This window comes from Myxocyprinus asiaticus, chromosome 8, assembly GCF_019703515.2.
Source record: "Myxocyprinus asiaticus isolate MX2 ecotype Aquarium Trade chromosome 8, UBuf_Myxa_2, whole genome shotgun sequence".
In the NCBI taxonomy this organism is placed as follows: domain Eukaryota; kingdom Metazoa; phylum Chordata; class Actinopteri; order Cypriniformes; family Catostomidae; genus Myxocyprinus; species Myxocyprinus asiaticus.
In genome coordinates, this window is record NC_059351.1 from 32,905,461 (window position 1) to 32,926,086 (window position 20,626).

Here is a 20,626-nt window from a genome sequence, read left to right on the forward strand (position 1 = left end):
GGGCACTCAAGGAACTGTATGGGATTATAAGCAATATGGATCTACCCGAACCAGAAACCTTGGATTAATAGCGATGTTCGCGCGGCACTTAATGTGCGGACCTCTGCTTTTAATTCCGGGAACGCGGAGGAGCATAAGCCAGTTATGCCCTCTGAAAATCAGAGCAGCAAAACGGCAGTACAGGAACAAGATCAAAGGACAGTTTAACACCACCAACTCTAGAAGCATGTGGTAGGGAATTAATATCATCACGGACTTTAAAGGGAATAAAAACTCCGCAGTGAACACCGCTGCCTCTCTCCCGGATGAGCTAAAAACTTTTATGCACGTTTCGAGGAAATAACACCACCCTCGCGGAGAGAGCTCTCGTGGCCGAAGCTACAGAGGTTAGTTCACTCTCCGTCTCTGTAGCGGATGTAACCAGATCCTTCCGACGGGTGAATATCCGTAAAGTCGCGGGTCCAGATGGCATTCCGGGCCGTGTCATCAGAGCGTGCGTGAACCAACTGACTGGTGTTTTTACGGACATTTTCAACCTTTCCCTCTCTTTGTCTGTAGTCCCCACATGCTTTAAACCATCCACCATTGTGCCTGTACCAAAGAAATCCAAAATCACTTGCTTAACTAACTCGCATACTGTTGCTCTGACCCCCATCATCAGCAAATGCTTTGAGAGACTAATCAGATTACATCTGCTCTGTGCTGCCACCATCACTAGACCCATTGCAGTTTGCTTACCGCAAAAACCGCTCCACTGATATTGCCATTGCATCTACAATACACACTGCTCTCTCCCACCTGGAAAAAAGGAACACTTATGTGAGAATGCTGTTTTTAGACTAAAGCTCAGCATTCAACACCATAGTGCCCTCCAAGCTTGATGAGAAACTCCGGGCTCTGGGCTTAAACAGCTCGCTGTGCAGCTGGATCCTGGACTTCCTGTCAAGCAGATGCCAGGTGATTAGAATGGGCAGTAACATCTCCTCATCACTGACCCTCCACACTGGAGCCCCACAGGGCTGTGTTCTCAGCCCACTCCTGTACTCCCTGTACACACATGACTGTGTGGCAACACACAGCTCCAATGCCATCATTAAGTTTGCTGATGATACGATGGTGGTAGGTCTGATCACTGACAATGATGAAACAGCCTACAGAGAGGAGGTGCACAATCTGACATGCTGGTGTCAGGAGCACAACCTCTCTCTCAACGTCAGTAAGACAAAGGACCTTGTGGTGGGCTTCAGGAGAAGAGAAAGAGAACACAGCCCCATCACCATCAATGGAGCACCAGTGGAGAGAGTCAGCAGCTTCAAGTTCCTGGGTGTCCATATCACAGAGGAACTCACATGGTCTGTCCACACTGAGGCCATTGTGAAGAAGGCTCATCAGCGCCTCTTCTTCCTGAGATGGCTGAGGAAGTTTGGAATGAACCGCCACATCCTTACACGGTTCTACACCAGCACTGTAGAGAGCATCCTGACTGGCTGCATCTCCGCCTGGTATGGCAATAGCACCGCCCACAACCACAAAGCCCTGCAAAGGGTGGTGCAAACTTCCAGACACATCATCAGAGGTGAGCTTCCCTCCCTTCAGGACATATATACCAGGCGGTGTGTGAAAAAAGCTCAGAGGATCATCAGAGACTCCAGCCACCCGAGCCATGGGCTGCTCTCACTGCTACGCATCAGCACCCGCACCAGCCGACTTCATGACAGCTTCTTCCCCCAAGCAATCAGACTTTTGAACTCTTGATCTCTCACTGCACTTTATTAATCTTATTATCTCACACTGGACTGTCATAATTATATCTCTCTTAACAACACACTGGCAACTGACTATCAACCGACAGCCTGAATGTCAATACAGTACAATACAACCTACTGTACATTTTATATATACTATATATACTATTTTTTATTGTATAATGTGTATTCTATATTGTGTGTATTGTATAATGTACATTGTATGTTATTATTTGTATATTGTGTTGTGTGTAATTATGTGTATATTAGATTTTAAATTGTGTTGTGTAAATCTGATGTTTATTGTAAATTAGTATATGTCTCATCACTGTCACGACTTCTATGTTGCTCGGAACTGCACCGAAGACTTTCACACACTATTGCAATTGTGTATATGGTCGTGTGACAATAAAAGTGATTTGATTTGACTTGATTTGGTTTGACTGAACATGGTCACACAGACAAATGTGTTTGAACTAGATTTTTAAAAGATTTCCCATTTTTATCACCTCGGACAATCTTATTTGTGAATGACTTGAGCGGGCCAGTGAGGAATCGCAGTGTCGCTGTCCATGGTGCTGAAGCCATACTTTTGAGCAGTAGAAAATAGGACAGAGGTCAGTGAGCAAGTGAAAAGATAGCATCACGCTCAGATCGCTCTTTATCGACCAGTTATAATTATCTTAATGAGCATTGACTGCTTAAGAGTTCTAATAATTGAACGATGGACTTTTTAATCAACATTGTCATGCCATTGTACTGAAGTTTGGTTTAGTGTCTGGATTGGTCCTATGATAGCTAGCATGCTCTACCCATTTATTTGCGCTTCCTCCCTTCTCGCTCTTTTGCGGAGGCAGATTAGAGTTCACACGCCATTAGTCACGGTGGGGTGTTGCGCGCAGATCCCGCGCCGAGAAATCTTCTTTGTGTCAGGATCGCTTTGTCCCGCCGCGTCTGCTTATCTCCGGCACGAACGCACAATTACTTTTTAACGATTTCATGCCGGTTCATTACGAGAGCAGGGGGCCGCGCAGAGATACTTATAAAAGGTAATCAGACCTAATTAAGCTCGCACCGGTGCCTATCGTATTGAAGAATGTGGTCAAACCTTAGTGGCGTGACCCATGATATTACAGACCTAAATACCAAAAGACTTTTCACAATAGTCTCTTTTTTTTTTTTTTTGTATAAGTGAGTGTGTTAAATAAATGCACAAAAGCACTGTAAATCGAAAAATTACTTTAAAAAAAATTAATAAATACAAATGTAGAATCTACATTTGGTCAAAACATAACAGGCATATAAATGCATATTTATCAAAATGTAATATTCAATATTGACCCCTACAACAAATACAAATATCTCTTTTAGAGGACTTAAAGTCTAAAAGGTTAATGGTGCTCTTTTGGCAGCCATTGGAAAGACAGAGCGGAGGCTTTCATCTTTTTGTAAGAGGGTGAAAACTCTGGCAGGTTTAAAGAGACTGCCAGTGCAAGTACATTATCAATCTTGCAAGTGACTGTGTGACAGCTTCATAGATGAGAGTCCGGGAGTCTCGTGGTGTGGAGAAAACCAAACAGCTGTGCTTCTTTTAACTTTTAACATGGAAATTGTCTTTTCCAAGCCAATCATCCATTTTTCATTTAGGAGACAACTCTTGTCATCTTCTCTGTGTTAGGTATGATGTTCTTGAAAACAAAAGCACAAACAGATTTTATTCCCTGCTGCACAAATACACATGCACACAAACAAAATGTAACATGTATCTTCTTTTGTTTCCTGCTGAGGAGATTCAAAACTATAGATCTGTGATTGCTCTGTTCTTTTCCACACTATAAATGGAAACACAGCTTGCAAAATAATTTAACACAACCAGGAGGACACCTCTGCTTTAGTAGTAGTAAAGGAATTATGGAATAGAAAAGCTGGCCTTCATCAAATTTCAAAAACATTTTATCATGGGTAATTACAGTGTTTATCGTCCTGTGATCTTGCCAATTAGTGTGTGTCAGACCTCTTTACATATTTACTGAGAAACTGTGACAGAATCCCTAAATTAGATTGCAGGACATATTGACCCTCTGTCAGTGCCTCAATGAAAAACCTGAAGACTGCATTCTGCTTTCTGATGTCATAAATCCAAAAAGTTGGGCTTTATACCTATGAAGGAAATACAACTATAATCTACACAATCAGAATAAATGTATTACAGTATAATGGCATAAAACATGGTTGTCCAGATGTTAGATGCATTACTATATAAACAGTTTTATTTATTATAAGGTACATTTTAAGTAAAAAAAATTCTGGAGAATAAGGATTTAATGGCATCTGTTTCCTTGCCTACATGTCCTATGTTCACAAACTCATTGCATTGCTACAGCTTAGCCAGCATAACCTGATTCAAACACTGAGCTCCTACATTTACAAACCTGTTTTCCACAGTGTCTCCAGTCACTCAATAAATTATATTCAGCATATTGTGAATGCATGATAGCATAAAAATAACCATCCTGAATGGATTGTATGTTTGGGATACGTGGGGGGAAGAAGAGAGTTATTTTTACATCAGAGACCATTAGACGCCAGTTACTGTAGAATTACACAGGCATGGCCACCAGACAGACTGTGGATTCTGACAAGCAGTGAATCGGTAAGCAATTAATAGGATTCAGATGACATACAGTATAGATAAACCAGGACAGTTGCCTTTAGTTTGAATCATAATATAACCAGTTTGCAGTTTTCAGCAGTGAGCTGTCACATATCCTTCAGATTCTTTTTGGAAGACCTACTCAGACTCCTTGCAGTTCAAGGGTGATAAACAGAGAATTAGTGTATCTAATTGATAAACGGGATGGTTCAAAGGGTAAGAACACTGAAACAAAATACAAAATACTAAAGTGCTGGATTTACTTAAAATATATATGTAGCATTTTTGCATCACAGTTTTTAAGCAAATTCAACTTATGGCCATTTTAGGTCAGCATAACTAGAAAACCTTTGTTAGATAAATGCAAATGCATCAGTTCATTCATTGTTGTTTACTTCAAAAGGTATGTCACTTGAATAAGATTTAACAACTAATAGCACATTGTTTCTAATGAACTTCATATAACTGTTTTTATTTAATTTAATTGTCTCAAAAGAAATTAATGACTGAGGTCAGTCATTAAAATTGATTCCCCAAAGAAGAAGCACATGAAGCTTCACTTTAAAAGGGTTTCACTTAAAGGACTTCATATACACTTAATGGGATAATTCATCCAAACATGAACATTCTCTCATCATTTACTCACCCTCATGCCATCCCAGATGTGTATGACTTTCATTCATCTGCTGAACACATACAAAAATCTTTAGAAGATTATCTCAGCTCTGTAGGTCCATACAATGCAAGTAAATGGGTGCCAAATTTTTGAAGCTCCAAAATCCACAAAAGGGCCATATAAAAGTACTCCAGATGACTCTGGTGGTTAAATCCATATCTTCTGAAGTTATATGATAGGTGTGGGTGAGAAACAGATAAATATTTTAGTAATTTTTCCTTCACTTTCACTTTCACTTTCTGCTTCTTCTGTTTTTGATGATTCACATTCTTTGTGCATATCGCCCCCTACTGGACAGGGAGGAGAATTCATGATAAAAAATTACCTAAATATTTATCTGTTTCTCACTCACACCTATCGTATTGCTTATGGATTTGACTGCTGGAGTCATATGGATTACTTTTAAGCTCCCTTTATGTGGAATTTGGTGCTTCATAATTTTGGCACACATTCACTTGCATTGTATGGACCTACAGAGCTGAACTATTCTTCTAAAAATCTTCATTTGTGTTCTGCAGATGAAAGAAAGTCATAAACATCTGGGATGCCAGGAGGGTGAGTAAATCATGACAGAATTTTCATTTTTGAGTGAACTATCCCTTTACACTATACACATTCACTTGTGCAGGGCAAAAAAACTCAGTGAATTGAATGGAACTTCAACAAAGGGACCATATATCACCCTAATGGTGACTAAACAAAACAACTAATTAAAGCAAAACAATGTCAATAATGCTAAAAAGAGCTAAAATGTCCACGAATTCTTAAAAACAACTAATTAAATGCCCTAATAAGTTCCTTTTGACCAAACAAATGTGCTTGTATTATTCAGGCACAAGGGTTTAGGGGTATTCCCAACAACCTCAGTTCTTTACTTGATCGTTTGAGTTAGTAGTACTTAAATCTTTCTTTTATGGATTTTTAAGCCAAAGAAGTTCAAAGAACTTAAAATTATTATTTTACTTTATATATCACTCAAGGTTCACCTATATATATATATATATATATATATATATATATATATATATATATATATATATATTGTGTGTGTGTATTGATAGTAAGTAAAGCAATTTTTTATACATAGCTATGTTTCTGAGTATACACTATTTTATACGTTATGGTTTAGTCAACGAATCTTTTTTTTTTTTTTTTTTTTCAAGGAATGGTCATGCCACATTAAAGAAATGTTTCATCATCTCAACAGTAGAATGAAATAACACAACAACTGTGTCAATCAAGATGGAAACAAATGCTTCAAATAACATATAGATTAATCTAGACAAGGCATAGATTATACATGTTACTGATTTACTGTTTATGTGGCGATCGCTTATACACAAGCGGGTCTCTCAGACTTGACTGAATCGCGGGACGAAACAGCACATAGTAGAGACGAACACCCTCTAGTGCTGAACTGGTCTTCCGTAGAGATCCAGAAAAGTCACATAGGCTTTTCACCTCAAGCAAGCGTTTCGCGCTTCAGAGACCGAAAGCGTCGTGGAAGCTCTCGTGCCAGAGCTGTCTGCGTGCGCGAGACTGCATTGACAAGTTTAAGGCGCGTGATACTCGCCAGGCTAGTGTAGACAACGGTGTCACGAAGAGAGGGGGGGAGAGCCCGTTTATGGATATTGACGACTGGAGAACACACTTATTCCGGTTAATCATATGAGGTGTTGACAACCAGTGAGCCTAAGAGGTAACTTATCGCACAGTCTCAGCCCTCTTTTATGGGGTAAATTCAGTAAGTTTTTCAAGTGCCGCCAGAAGTTGTTCGTAATGGGCTGGCATTTCTTTCGCTTTATAACCTCGTTTTCACGGTGCAGGGAACGAGGCGGTTGACGGGGCAAAAATCGTTTACATTAGTTAAAGGAATTTAATTACGGGATATTTTGAGGTGGATTCTTCGCTTTAGTCACACTCACGGTGTTGCTTGCACAACTGGATACTAAAAATGACTTTCGAAAGATTTTTCTTCGTGTTTGCTTTACCGGGATTGATGTTGTCGGACCCCGGGCATCCAAACCAAGGTGAGTTTAAATCAATTATAATAAACAGATTCATAATAATATCACAACTTATTTAATACTCAAAAACAGTGTGCATATAATGTAGCCTATTTTGTGCGCAAAGAGACGTTTAAACATTCAGTCTTTCAATTTGGTAGGTTAAAACATTGTTAATGTGCTTCATTTATTTGGGCAACGACACTTACTGTATAGGCTACCCATTATTCAGAATATTGCACTTTGTTTTGATTTGCAACATTAGCGCAGGAAATGTTATAGATGCAATGCTTACTATCGTTCTGCAGTTCTGCTTATTCTTATCAGATTGATAGACGGGGTACTATAGCCTATACCATAACAGGTATCTAAAGGACTATTGCTGAAACACACTGAGACCGTGTTTCTTGTTGCACCTATGCCCGTTCCAATTGGTACCCAGCTCCTCTTTATATTAACACTCGCAATAGGCATTGGTTATTCACACAACAAATTGTAGTGAAAATGGCAGTATTTTGAGTGCGAACATTACAAGAACAAGTGACTTGTTTCATGTCTCTGTGTGTAAAGAGAGAGAAGGAGGGAGCATATTTGTGTGGGATGTGCAGAAGATAGAGGGAGATAGCACTCAAACCATCATAACTTTCAGTTATGAGTCATACTTATTTCTATAGAGCTTGGATAGAAAGCAGTTACTTAACAAGGCCTCACAGTGTAAACCATCAAAGTAGGCAATACACATGCATTCTGTCTAATATTAAACTAGAACATAATGGAACTGAAAGTTTGCAGTTTACTTGAACACAATCAAAATGCCCGTAAAACAGCTAAATCCCTCCGTATCAATAACAATGTTCCGTCATGTCCAATTAGTATGTTTGCAGAGATTACCTTAAGCCTAATATGACCTCACAATATATATATATATATATATATATATATATATATATATATATATATATATATATATATCCGATCAGCCACAACATTAAAACCACTTGCCTAATATTGTGTAGGTCCCTCTCGTACTGCCGAAACAGTGCCAACCCAAATCCACAGAACTGCCGCTCACTGGATGTTTTTTGTTTCTAGCACCATTCGGAGTAAATTCTAGAGACTGTTGTGCATGAAAAGCCTAGGAGATCTGCAGTTACAGAAATACTCAAACCAGCACCAACAATCAACAATCATGCCATGGTCCAAATCACTTAGATCAAATTTTTTCCCCATTCTGATGGTTGATGTGAACATTAACTGAAGCTCCTGGCCCGTATCTGCCTGATTTTATGCACTGCACTGCTGCCACATGATTGGCTGATTAGATAATCGCATGGATGATTGTTGGTGCCAGACAGGCTGGTTTGAGTATTTCTGTAACTGCAGATCTCCTAGGATTTTCACACACAACGGTCTCTAGAATTTACTCCGAATGGTGCCAGAAACAAAAAAACATCCAGTGAGTGGCAGTTCTGTGGATAGAAATGCCTTGTTGATGAGAGAGGTCAACAGAGAATGGCCAGACTGGTTCGAACTGACAAAGTCTATGGTAACTCAGATAACCGCTCTGTACAATTGTGGTGAGAATAATATCATCTCAGAATGCTATTCTGAGATGCGGGTTGGCATTGTTTTGGCAGCACGAGGGGGACCTACACAATATTAGGCAGGTGGTTTTAATGTTGTGGCTGATCGGTGTATACACACACACACACATACATATCTGTTCTATTACATGCATATAAAGCTGCACTTTCAAGATGCATCAGATACATACGTATTTTACTAAAAGCTTGCTAAATACTACATCACTTTGTGTTTCAAATGCTTTTCTGTGCTTTATAGGGGAGGTACATTTGGCAGGGCTTTCATTGTACACTGTAAAAAAAATCCTGTTGTTTTTACAAAAAACTGGCAGATGTGGTTGCCAGAATAATTATGTAAAAAATACAGTAAAAATGTAAACAGCTTTACAGAACAACCTGTCAATTTTACAGTTTAAAACTGTTGTAATTTAAATTTGCAGTAAAAAAACACTATAAACTTGATATTAACCTTCTGAAACTGTAAAAATCTGCTTTTTACTTTATAAGATATTGTTAATCACTGTAAAAATTACAGAAGAGCACATGATGACATGAAGTTCACCAATAGTGGCTCTTCCAGGAACAATGACCAATAAAAATGTAGAGACAAACACTAAAGACCATCAGGGTAACACATGTGAAATTTAAATAATGCAGCAAACATTGACTAAACTACATTAAATATAAAACGGAACACCCCAATGTACGTAACTGATATTAAAAATAAGAAGAAACATAACTATTCCCATAAAATATAATGAAATATGATGGGTCATGCAGGGAATTGTGGGAATGCCCGATTATTGTTTTTTATTGTAATTTTAACAATAGTTTACTGTAAAAAGTACATGTACTCTTTTGTTAAACATAATGTACATTTTTACCATTAACTTTACAGGACAATCATACTTTTTACATCTAAAAATGTAATTTTTACAACATGTTATTGTAAAAACTACTGTATTGTCTTTTAAAATATATTAAACCATTTTACTATATATTTTACAGTTAATATTCATTAATCAACGTTTTATTTCTGTAGCATTTTTACAGTCTTTTACCGTTAAAATTACAAATATATTTTACTGTTTAGAACCCTTTAAAGTTCCACAGACTTCCATTTACAGTAAAAGAACACTGTATTCTCAATGGGCTTAGCATGCAATCTCTTGTCTTCTCACCTCCTTGTACTCTTATGTCTCTCTGACCTGTTCATTAAAACCACTCACCATTAAATCACCGGTTTGGGTAAAATCAGATTTTTGCACTGAGGCATGACTGGCTTCTCTTGGTCAGCACCAAGAGAAACTTCAGAATGGGTATTAGGTCAGTGTTAGATAGCAGTGTTCTCCAGCTCTCCTCTAATCAGTTTTGAGTGGTACTCTAAGTGTTCTTCAAGGGCTTTTTACCTCCTCTTCCTCGTATATTGTTTGGAGCTTTATTTGACTGCCTGTCAGTGGTCAAAGTGAGAGTGGGCAAAAGTGGGGCTAATATCCATCTAGAGAAAGAAAAGCCTGAAATGAGTAGGCCTATGCTTCTTATAACTTAGACCAGTGCTTTGCAACTGAGGGTTGCTTCAGTACCCAGATTTGACAAAGGACATCAAGCGTCAACTCAAACACTGTGAAATTGTTTATCGTACTTAAAAAAAAAAAAGAAAAAAAAAAGTCCTTAAACATTGATTAAACATTGAGTTAATGACATCACCATGAACTGCTCTAACAATATGCACAATTATTTTAACATGACATACTCTGTAAAAAGTGTTAACTTGCAATTGTTACCTTAAGGAGCTTTTTCTACCTAAGCAAATCTTTAAAACGAGTTTTGTTGCTGTAACCTAATGTATTCAGGTTGATTCAGCGATGTTAAATAACATTTTCAACTTGTTAAAACTAGTAAATGCAGATGTTACTGCATGTAGCATTTTTATGAAGATATTTGATATATACATATAAAAAGGCACTTATATTGTTGGTGGGTAAAATGTAAAAAAGATGCAGGGACCTCTATATAAAAAATAAAAACAATTGATATTTATAGTTAGTTGACGCATAACATGCCTGTGAACTTAAAAAAAGATAGCCCTTAGGTTAATATTTATATGAAAGTATAAGAAAAGTGTATATTTTTACTGTAGGTGCTGTGACTGCTTAATATTTATTTAAAACGTTTTACTATAAAACTCAAGTTTTCAAAATTTTTCTAAAACATTTCTAAAGGTACAAATTATTCCATGTAGTCTCTCTTGTCATAAATCTGCATGCATTATACTTATAAAATGCTGTTTACAGTAATTTCAGATAGAGTATGTCACACTGCAAGACTGGTCAACTTCCCAAAAGTATTTCATGTCAACTACCCTTATATTTCTGTTCATACAGTACTGACAGGTTTTGATTTCAGTGTGTGGATCAGGCTTTGCCGACATTCATTACGTTTAAATGCACGTTAAAAGTTTGATTTCAGTTGGACTAAAACAAAAAATTGTCTTCTTAAAATGGCATGTAAATGCTTTAATTCGACTGAAATCGTAGCTGTCCGATTTGCCATTGTAGCTTAGCCTCATCCGGCATGTTAATCAGACCATGATTGGCCTCGGCATGGTGCGCATGCTCCGAAAGAAAAGAGGTGATGTGTAACGTATACTTAACACTTTCTCATCTGACGTCCTTCTTCAAATAGCCTATTTGATTACACATTGTGTCATGCATACTTGGACAGGCAGGTGAATATAGCTTGTCTATGCAAAACGCACTGATTGTAAAGAACAAATGTCCCCCAAGGATAGTAATACCTGAAATAACTTACTTTGTGGGGACATGCCAACAGGCTCCACAAAGAAAATGGCTTAGGTTCTCATCAAAAAATCCTCCATGTGCAGCAATGACAGCTTTGCAGATCATGCAAAGGTTTAATTCATCTAAAATTAAAATTATGTCATCATCTGCTCACCCTCATGGTGTTCCAAACATGTTTGCCTTTCTTTAGGGTGACCATACATCCTCTTTTTCCTGGACATGTCCCGGGATTTCTAAATTTGCGAAAATGTCCGGGATTCGGCTTTAGTTGCATTATGATGTGCATCTGGTCTAATACTTCATTGTGTGTGCGCGCATATTTGCATTGCTTTAACCCCTCTTTGTAAGTCCCGCCTTCTCGCACACCAATTGGCTGATTATAAGACGCTTGCAGCAACTATTGGCCAAATTCCTGCCTGTCAATCTCTCCGTGAACGCGCTGTTGTATTCCGCATCAAACAGTTGCTTGACAGTAGCAGCAAATGACAGCTGAGTGGAAACAATGCCCAAATGAAAGTGCAAATTTACAGAAGATTTGCACCAAAAATTCCCATGCTTTCGTCCAGGTCGAGATCCGTGGGAAGCAGAAAGTATGACATGTAATTTAGAAGCACACATTAGCTCTGCGAAGCATAAAGGGTCAGCAAAAGGTGAAAGTTCATCAGGTAAATTAACGGACTACTTTTTGCAACCAGGTAAAATTGTTATCACATTGCTTCATTTTCCATGGCCATTCAAAATAATAGTAATATTAAATGAAGGTACAATCATGGCATCAAATATTTTATTTTAGTACATGGACATTCAAAAGAATGTTGGAAATTTTTACTTATTTATATATATTTATGTTATGCTAATAGAATTTATTTTTCACTGTATTAAAGTTTGCATTCATAGTAACACTGTTTTGAACCCTATTATTACACCCCAATACCCCCCCCCCCCCTTGGTGAGCACAAGAGATACAATTTTGATGAATGTTGACACTGCTCTTTTTTCCATACCTTGAAAGTGAATGGGGCTAACATTCTGCCTAACACCTCCTGTTGTGTTCCATGGAAGAAAGAAAGTCATACAGGCAAAAACAACATGAGGTGACTAAATTATGACATAATTTTATTATTCGGGTAAACAATCCTTTTAAAGGGGATAGTTCACCCAAAAATTTAAATTCTCTCATCATTTACACATCCCAGATGTGTATGACTTTCTTTCTTCAGCAGAACACAAACAAAGATTTTTAGAAGAATATTTCAGCTATGTAGGTCTACACAATGCAACTGAATGGTAATCAGACCTTTGCAGCTCCAAAAGTCAAATAAAGGAAACATAGAAGTAATTCATAAGACTCCAACCACATCCAGTGGTTAAATCATATCTTCAGAAGCGAGATGATAGGTGTGGGTGAGAAACAGATACAAATTTAAGTAATTTTTTACTCTACATCTCCACTTTCTGGGACATCGTCCTGCTGTTAGTGGAGAGACCATGGCAGTTAAAGTCAGTGAGTTGTCAATGTTAAATTATCTTGCTAGCTAGCTGACGTTTCCATACAATCTAAACTTGATATTCTAGATAACTAGATAACATGAGTGTTTGTTTCGGCTTGTGAAATGGGTGGGGTGTTTGACGTTTGCACCAGGGCGGCATATTAAAGGCGGGTTTTAGGGCAACACTCCAGGCTTTTGCCCTGATGGTGAGAATGCAGAGCGATTTTGGTCTTGCGGCTCGTGGTCCAAGGCTACTGACCCCGGCTGACCAGTTTATGGCCCTGGCTCGCACTGGCCCGATAGTGGAAAAGTGGCTAATGGAAAGTCTCCACCATTATAGAAAAACAAGTGTGTGTGTCTGTGTGTGTGTGGGTGGGTTTGGGTGGTTTACAAGGAAAGTTTTTTTAGGTTACAAACTGGTAATTACAAGGGTATTATGCTATAAATGTGGTTTATGAGGACATTTCTAGTGTCCTCATTATTCAATTAGCTTAAAAAAACATACTAAATGATGTTTTTTTGAAAATGTAAAAATGTAGAAAGTTTTTTGTGAGGGTTAGGTTTAGGGGTAGGGGATAGAATCTATAGTTTGTAAAGTATAAAAATAATTATGTCTAAGGATAGCCGCACCAATATGTGTGTGTGTGTGTGTGTGTGTATGTCTTCCACTCTGAAGTGGCTCTTCTTGACCAGGTCAGAGTTTTGTTCTGTCAAACCTTTGAATTTTTCAGCACAGTGTCATAATTTTATGAAATATGACTTAAGTGCTTAGACTTTAAACATTTTTATTCCTTTGTGAAGAGAGCTTTTGTGTTTAAAGTGTGTAACAGTGGCTCTGAGGCAGTGGTGTAGTAGTGTCTGAAGAGGTGGGCATACTGTGAATTTATGAATAAATTAATAGGTGTCATTAATTTCCTTTCATTAGGCTACTATGAAAATTGTTAATACTTTTTAAGTACTCTAATTAATAAACTAATACATAATACACAATAAACTAAGCATTGTATATAAGTTTAGTAATGTTCACGTTAACTTAACATGTTGTCTTATTTTACCATAGCCTACATAAGAATTAATGGTTATTTGTTTTATTTGCGTACTATAATGTGCTTTTCTGTGTATAGTGAAGTTGTCTTCCTACTTAGAAATAGAAATTGAAATGATTTGATATAATGAGAAAAAGGCACCACCGACAGCAGTAAAAGGCAAAAAAAAAAAAAAAAAACACACACACAGAGACACAGGTTTCCAGCATCTGCAAAGTGCATCAAAAACTAGTATGGATGCAATAACATGGTGCATTTCACAAAGTTTAATTGCATGAGTTAAATTTAAATGTATATATACACTGGTGGCCAAAAGTTTGGAATAATGTACAGATCTTGCTGTTTCGGATGGAAATTGGTACTTTAATTCACCAAAGTAGCATTCAGCTGATCACAAAGTATAGTCAGGACATTACTGATGTAAAAAACAGCACATCACTATTTGAAAAAAGTCATTTATGATCAAATCTATACAGGCCCCATTTCCAGCAGCCATCCCTCCGACACCTTATCCTTGAGTAATCATGCTTAATTGCTAATTTGGTACTAGAAAATCACTTGCCATTATTTCTAACACAGCTGAAAGCTATTTGGTTCATTAAATGAAGCTTAACATTGTCTTTGTGTTTGTTTTTGAGTTGCCACAGTATGCAATAGACTGGCAGGTCTTAAGGTCAATATTAGGTCAAAAATGGCAAAAAAGAAAAAGCTTTCTCTAGAAACTCGTCAGTCAATGAGGAATGAAGGCTATACAATGCTTGAAATTGCCAAAAAACTGAAGATTTCATACAAAGGTGTACACTACAGTCTTCAAAGACAAAGGACAACTGGCTTTAACAAGGACAGAAAGAGATGTGGAAGGCCAGATATACAATTAAGCAAGAGGATAAGTACATCAGAGTCTCTAGTTTGAGAAATAGACGCCTTCTGACTAAGCTGATTGGTGGATCAGCTTAGTCAGAATGTCTGTCTTGTCTGTGCCATCAGTTGTGCTCCTCTTTCCATAGCTCGTGTGCATTTAGAGAGAATCTCTATACACTTAATAAAAAAAAAAAAAAAAAAAACATTCGCTCAACAGTGCTGCGGCATCGCGTTAGTAGATTGCAGAAGTTACTGGTCAAAAGCCTACTGCCGGCCATACTGCCGGCCATAAAATCATCACTTATTTTAGGTGGATATACGCAAAATCCTAAGAAAGATAGGTGGGCATACGATGTATGCCTGCGTATGCCCTAGACTACACTACTGCTCTGAGGCTTCACAGGTGTCTGTCATGAAAGTGCTACGTAAACAGAAAATGTGTGTACCAGTGCCATATTTCTACTGCTATCATTGCCGCGCAGAGTGCTCTTATTGATTTTATAGACACTGTGGAGCTGAACTACTGAGGTTTCTTGCTTTATATCTTCAACACTTCAATGGCTCTTCAAAGAAAAGTAAGAAGTTGGATAATGCTTTGTACTGCCAGCTGAGGGCATTTATGTGTGTGTGTGTGTGTGTGTCTGCCTATCTATCTCTTTTTCTGTACATCAGATCAAGGTCATGGAAAAGTCAATGTCGATTATTTTTGTAATTTTGTCTTTGGTTTAAGATATTCACCTATACAGCATTGAAACACAGGACACCCTCCTTTCATCCCTCTTACACGAGTATTGCAGAGATTATATTCACTAAAGCGGCATAAAATTTTAAGATTTGTTATACTGTAATGAAGTAATTGAAGAGATGAGCTTGCTCCTCTCTATTGACTCTCTGTTGTCGCTGAAATCAATTTGTAAATTGCACCTTGACATTTCCAGGCCCTGGCTGTGCAATGTGATCTTAGCCTTAACCCAAGCGCTTGCTTTTCTTGCCTAAATGCCTGGCTAAAGACCACTAATGCATGCAGCACTGTCCTTATCAGATCAATTTATCTCAAGCGTTTGACAAAGGGCCATTTTTTTCCAGTTGTGACATTCAAATTCCAAATGTCACCTTTCTGTTTCTCATCTCTCATCTCTGAAGAAAAAAAGAGAATTTGAGTTTTCATGAATCTCAGCCTTCTTGTCACACTCACATACGATCCTCTTTTTCTCTTACCAAACCATTATTATCTCCCTGAGCCACGATTTAAAGGAAGTTGTTTAGATGGTCTGGCTAAATGTCAGAGATTAGTAAGGCAGTGCATGCTGTTGGTTCTTGCCCAGAGCATTATGTTATGAATTTATGATGGCTGATGTTTGGTCTTATTACTGTAAGAAACACATTTGTCATGCATTGTCTTTCGATGATATACAAAATGCAATTATGATGCCGATGCAGACTACTGAAAAGGTAAAAAAAAAAAAAAAAAGTACTAAGTTGACAGTTATTGCAAACCTTGTTTTGCCATGGCCATGATTATTAACCTTTTCATTAGTTGGGTCTAAAGTTCTCTGCAGGGCCCCCTTATTATTTCCACACATGAAACTGCACAGCTGGTAGAGGGGGGCAGAGTGTAGAAGAAGCCTTTATTCTGTCACACATTATACATACATACAGTGAAATTCTTTTTTTCACATATCCCAGCTAAGCTGGGGTCAGAGTGCAGGGTCAGCCATGATATGGCACCTCTGGAGCAGATAGGGTCAAGGGCCTTGCTCAAGGGCCCAACAGTGACATCTCAGCAACCTTCTGGTCAGTAACCCAGAGCCTTAAACACTGAGCCACCACTGCCCCCCACTGTAGATGAGTATTTCAATTTTAATTTTTGATTTCTTGTCATTTCAAAAAAATTAAATACTGTAGTAAACATGTGAACAAATGGGCTATGTCTGCTGTGCTGTATTTATTTTATTTATTTTGTGTATATATACAGTAGCTATAAAAAAATAAATGAACAAATAATATCAGCAGTCCGGTTTGCCTATGCACTGTTTGACATCTCAGACATTGTGTGTGTGTGTGTGTGATAATCATGCTCAGCATGTGTTCACTGTGAGGATACGAGCTTTAAACTGTTATCGTGGTGCTTTTGTGATAGTTTGGCTGTTTGTTTCATAAAACAAACGTATTATATGCCCGAAAAGACTGTTTGAGTTGCTGTTTGTGTGAATGAAATCCGCATCTGCACCTAATAAGCAGATGTGGCTGCGTGCATGGGAAGATTGTGTTTAGATATGATAATTGTGCATATACAAGCTGTGAACTGTTATCGTGGTACTTTGGTGACAATTTGGCTGTTACATAAAATAAACGTATTATGTGATTGAAAAGACTGTTTGAGTAGCTGTTTGTGTGATGAATGACAACCGCTACTTATGTAAGCAGCACGCATCGGAGGAAGTTCGCGTTTGATGTATTGACTGTGCGTATATGAGCTGTAAACTTTTTATCGTGGTTCTTTGGTGATGAGTTGGATGTATGTGTATAAAATAAACATATCCCGTGCTTCAAAAGACTGTATGAGTAACTGTTAGAGTGAATATAAATTACAAACGCTTGACCAGCGTAGCCTGTGTCGCCGCGAAAGCCAATTTGAATCTGGCAGCTTGTAATATAACTGCTGTTGCAGAAACACATATGTGTGACGCTAATCTGCAAGGCCCAGTTATTAACCGTGACATGTGTGATGGTACGTATGAAAGGGTTAAAAGACAAATGGCAGTAGCTACACCATGCTTTCTGGATTCATTTAATTTGACTGAAGATCAATGGCTAATCAATGCTACATCATTACTACTCAAAGCAGAAATGACAAGCGTCCCAATCTATTCATATCACAGAATGCTTTTCCCATCTGTGCCACAGTAGGCTGAGGACGACATCGTCTCTATCAACATGAAAGACATCCAGCTGAGACTCACAACAATAATGACATTTCAGCTAACATTGTTCAGTCTGTGTTTGATGTTGCTGCTGTTTTTCACAAAATTTCCCTTTGAGGACACACATTTGAATATCAATAAAGCCTATATCTATAAAATTCTATACATGTTCACCATAAACAACTGAGCAAATACAAAAATACACACACACTCACACAAACTATTAGGGGCAGAAATAGTTTCTATAGCCTGATAAAATATCCATTTGCAAGTGAAATGCATTTGAATTAGAAATGTATTATGACCATATCTACACATAATATTGTGCCATTTGTGAAACATTAGTATTTTCATGTTAATAATACAATGTTTTTGGCTGGCGCTGGTCAAACTGGTGCCCTACGCAGAGTTCCAGATGTTGGGGGGGGGGGTCCTTAGGTGTGGGTGGTTGTGCGGGTGAGGCGATCGTCCATTGGTTTAAGGAGATCGTCTCAAGGAGAGTGTTCCGCGACTGCTACCAGGTCCGTCAATAACATATAACGTGCAAGGACGCGCTGCTGGTGTACTTTTTGGTGCCTCCTTAGGGTGCCCTATGCAGACTGCGTAATCTGTGTATAGGAAGCAGAGGCCCTGAATATTTATATCAGTGTTGGGTGCATTTGTGCATTTGCAAATATTATCTTCCATTGATGCTGAGATTCAGATGAAAAATAGAGAAGCCCCACTTACAGTGCAAAAAAAAAAAAAAAGGTCTTTGCAACTCTAATCTGCTCTGTTTTTCTGTTCTGCTTTTATTTATTTATTTATTTTAATTTTATTTTTATCCTACTGATCTGCTTCCCTCTGTAAACATTGTATATTGGGAAAAGGCCTTAAAGTCACCATTAAATCAAAATTACTCTTATTTATTTTCTTAATGCATGTTACTGGTCTTATTGTGAATGATTCTTCCATGCACATTTTCATTTTTTATAAAGAGATTTCGACTGTTTCCCTAAACACTAAAATACCTTGGTTAGTATGGGTCCGCTGGCCTGAATGTTTACATTTCAAAGGAGGAATAACAGCAAATTTGTGGTTGTTTGAGGCCTTTCACACCTGAATTTTTCCAGAGGTGAGTTGGATGCGAAGAAATTGGCTGGAGCTTACTCTTTTTTCTTTTCTTTTTTTTTTATTCAAAAAAGTACGTTTTTTTTATTCTTTATATTTAATGTATTTTTATTAAAACATTTTAAAATATTGTGATCTTTTACTCGCTTGTTTCTCATTCATCTGCATTGGACTTGCAGATTGAGGCTCCTGCCTCAAAACATCAAATAGAACTGCGCATGTCAAGGCACTTTACTGCGACTTTAACTATATGCACACCTTAAAGCTGTGTTCTGAAGGGGTCTAGAATTGGATTTAACATTTTGAATGTATCACTAAATAGCATGTTCTACTATGATAGTAAGCGAAGATCCACCTTGTAGAGCTTAAAAACATAAGGTTAACCCAAGATCCAGACCTTCAGAAATGACACATCAAAGAAACATCTGAGCCATACAGGCAGCCCAGATTCTCTTTTTCTGCATCTGCCTTTCTTTCCTTTTTTATTCTTTCCTCCTTTCTATGTGGCCTACTTTAATGACTCCAGAGTTTTACAGACAAACATAGGCACTAGCTGCCACATCTGATGTGTTTCTGTTGATGTTTCACTCTCCACGCTGAGGCAGAGAAAGAGAGACAACAAACATTCAGCAGTTGATTTGGTTTGAAATGAAGTTTGAAGATCATGTCAACACTAGTTATAAAGATTCAGCTGCAACAAGACAACCCACTCTGCCTTTTCTAATAAGACCATCAATAATCGTCCCATCTGGAAAGCCCCTTGCCATTCGCAGCATTGAACTTGCCAGCCCTGTAATTTACCTCTAGGTGATTTCAACGTGCATTACTGTCTTCAAATTGTTTGACATTTTACTTGAAGGACATACATAGATTTTCAGATGGATCCATTTTTAGAGCTTTTTCAACAAACTTTAAAACACTCATGAAAATATAACACACATAAAATGGTCATAATGCATTTCAAATTCAAATGCATTACAGTAGTTAATGATTATTTTATCATGCTATGACTAACTTCACAAAATGGCTTACCTGAACAGAAAATATTAAACTAGACAATGTAGATAGGGAACTAATAGCTAGACAACAATGAATTGACCTGCTAATTTCTGGCCAAAACATGATTAACATTTTGGAGAGTAAATGAGTAAGTAGAATAACTGAGTGTTTCCTTTCAATATGAAACACTATAAAAGTGGTAACCTGCAACTGTTACCTTAAGGAGCTATTTTTTATCTTCTGAATTTACCCTTAAAATGGATTTTATTTGTGTAACCTATAATATAAGATGGGGTGAAGATTAAAATGAAATGCTCCAGTCTTCTTTTGAAGGGTTCGAATAATGCAGGCAGACACGCATCATGCATTTTCTGACTTTATTGCCAGTGCACCGATTCATGCTGGGAGTTACTAACCAAAACCTGAGAAGTTCACTCCTCCTTGCTATATATCCTTATTCCCCGTTTTGCACATGCACCCTTGTGCATATTCTGACCAATAACATTTTTCTGTCATACTGTCCTTGGTAGCGGCATTCAAAATCCAGTATATCCTGATGGAAGTGCTCGCCTTGCTCCTCCGAGTACGCTCCCATGTTCTCCTTGAATTTATCAAGATGAGCATCAAGGATATACTGGACTTTGAATGCCACTACCAAGGACAGTATAATGAGAACATGATGGGATACTACATTTGGGGGCTGATTCGTGAAAGTGATTTACAGTATAATCG

The 20,626-nt window shown here is 37.8% G+C and overlaps 1 protein-coding gene across 1 annotated transcript in view; it reads left to right on the forward strand.

Moving 5' to 3' along the window:
- Positions 1-6,660: 6,660 nt before the first annotated feature.
- LOC127444833 (ephrin type-A receptor 6-like) overlaps positions 6,661-20,626 on the forward strand; it is a 218,176-nt gene continuing 204,210 nt past the window's right edge. Inside the window, exon 1 of the mRNA XM_051704393.1 lies at positions 6,661-7,104. Coding sequence (XP_051560353.1) covers positions 7,029-7,104 — 76 coding nt within the window. The 5' untranslated portion in view covers positions 6,661-7,028. The remainder of the gene's footprint in view (positions 7,105-20,626) is intronic.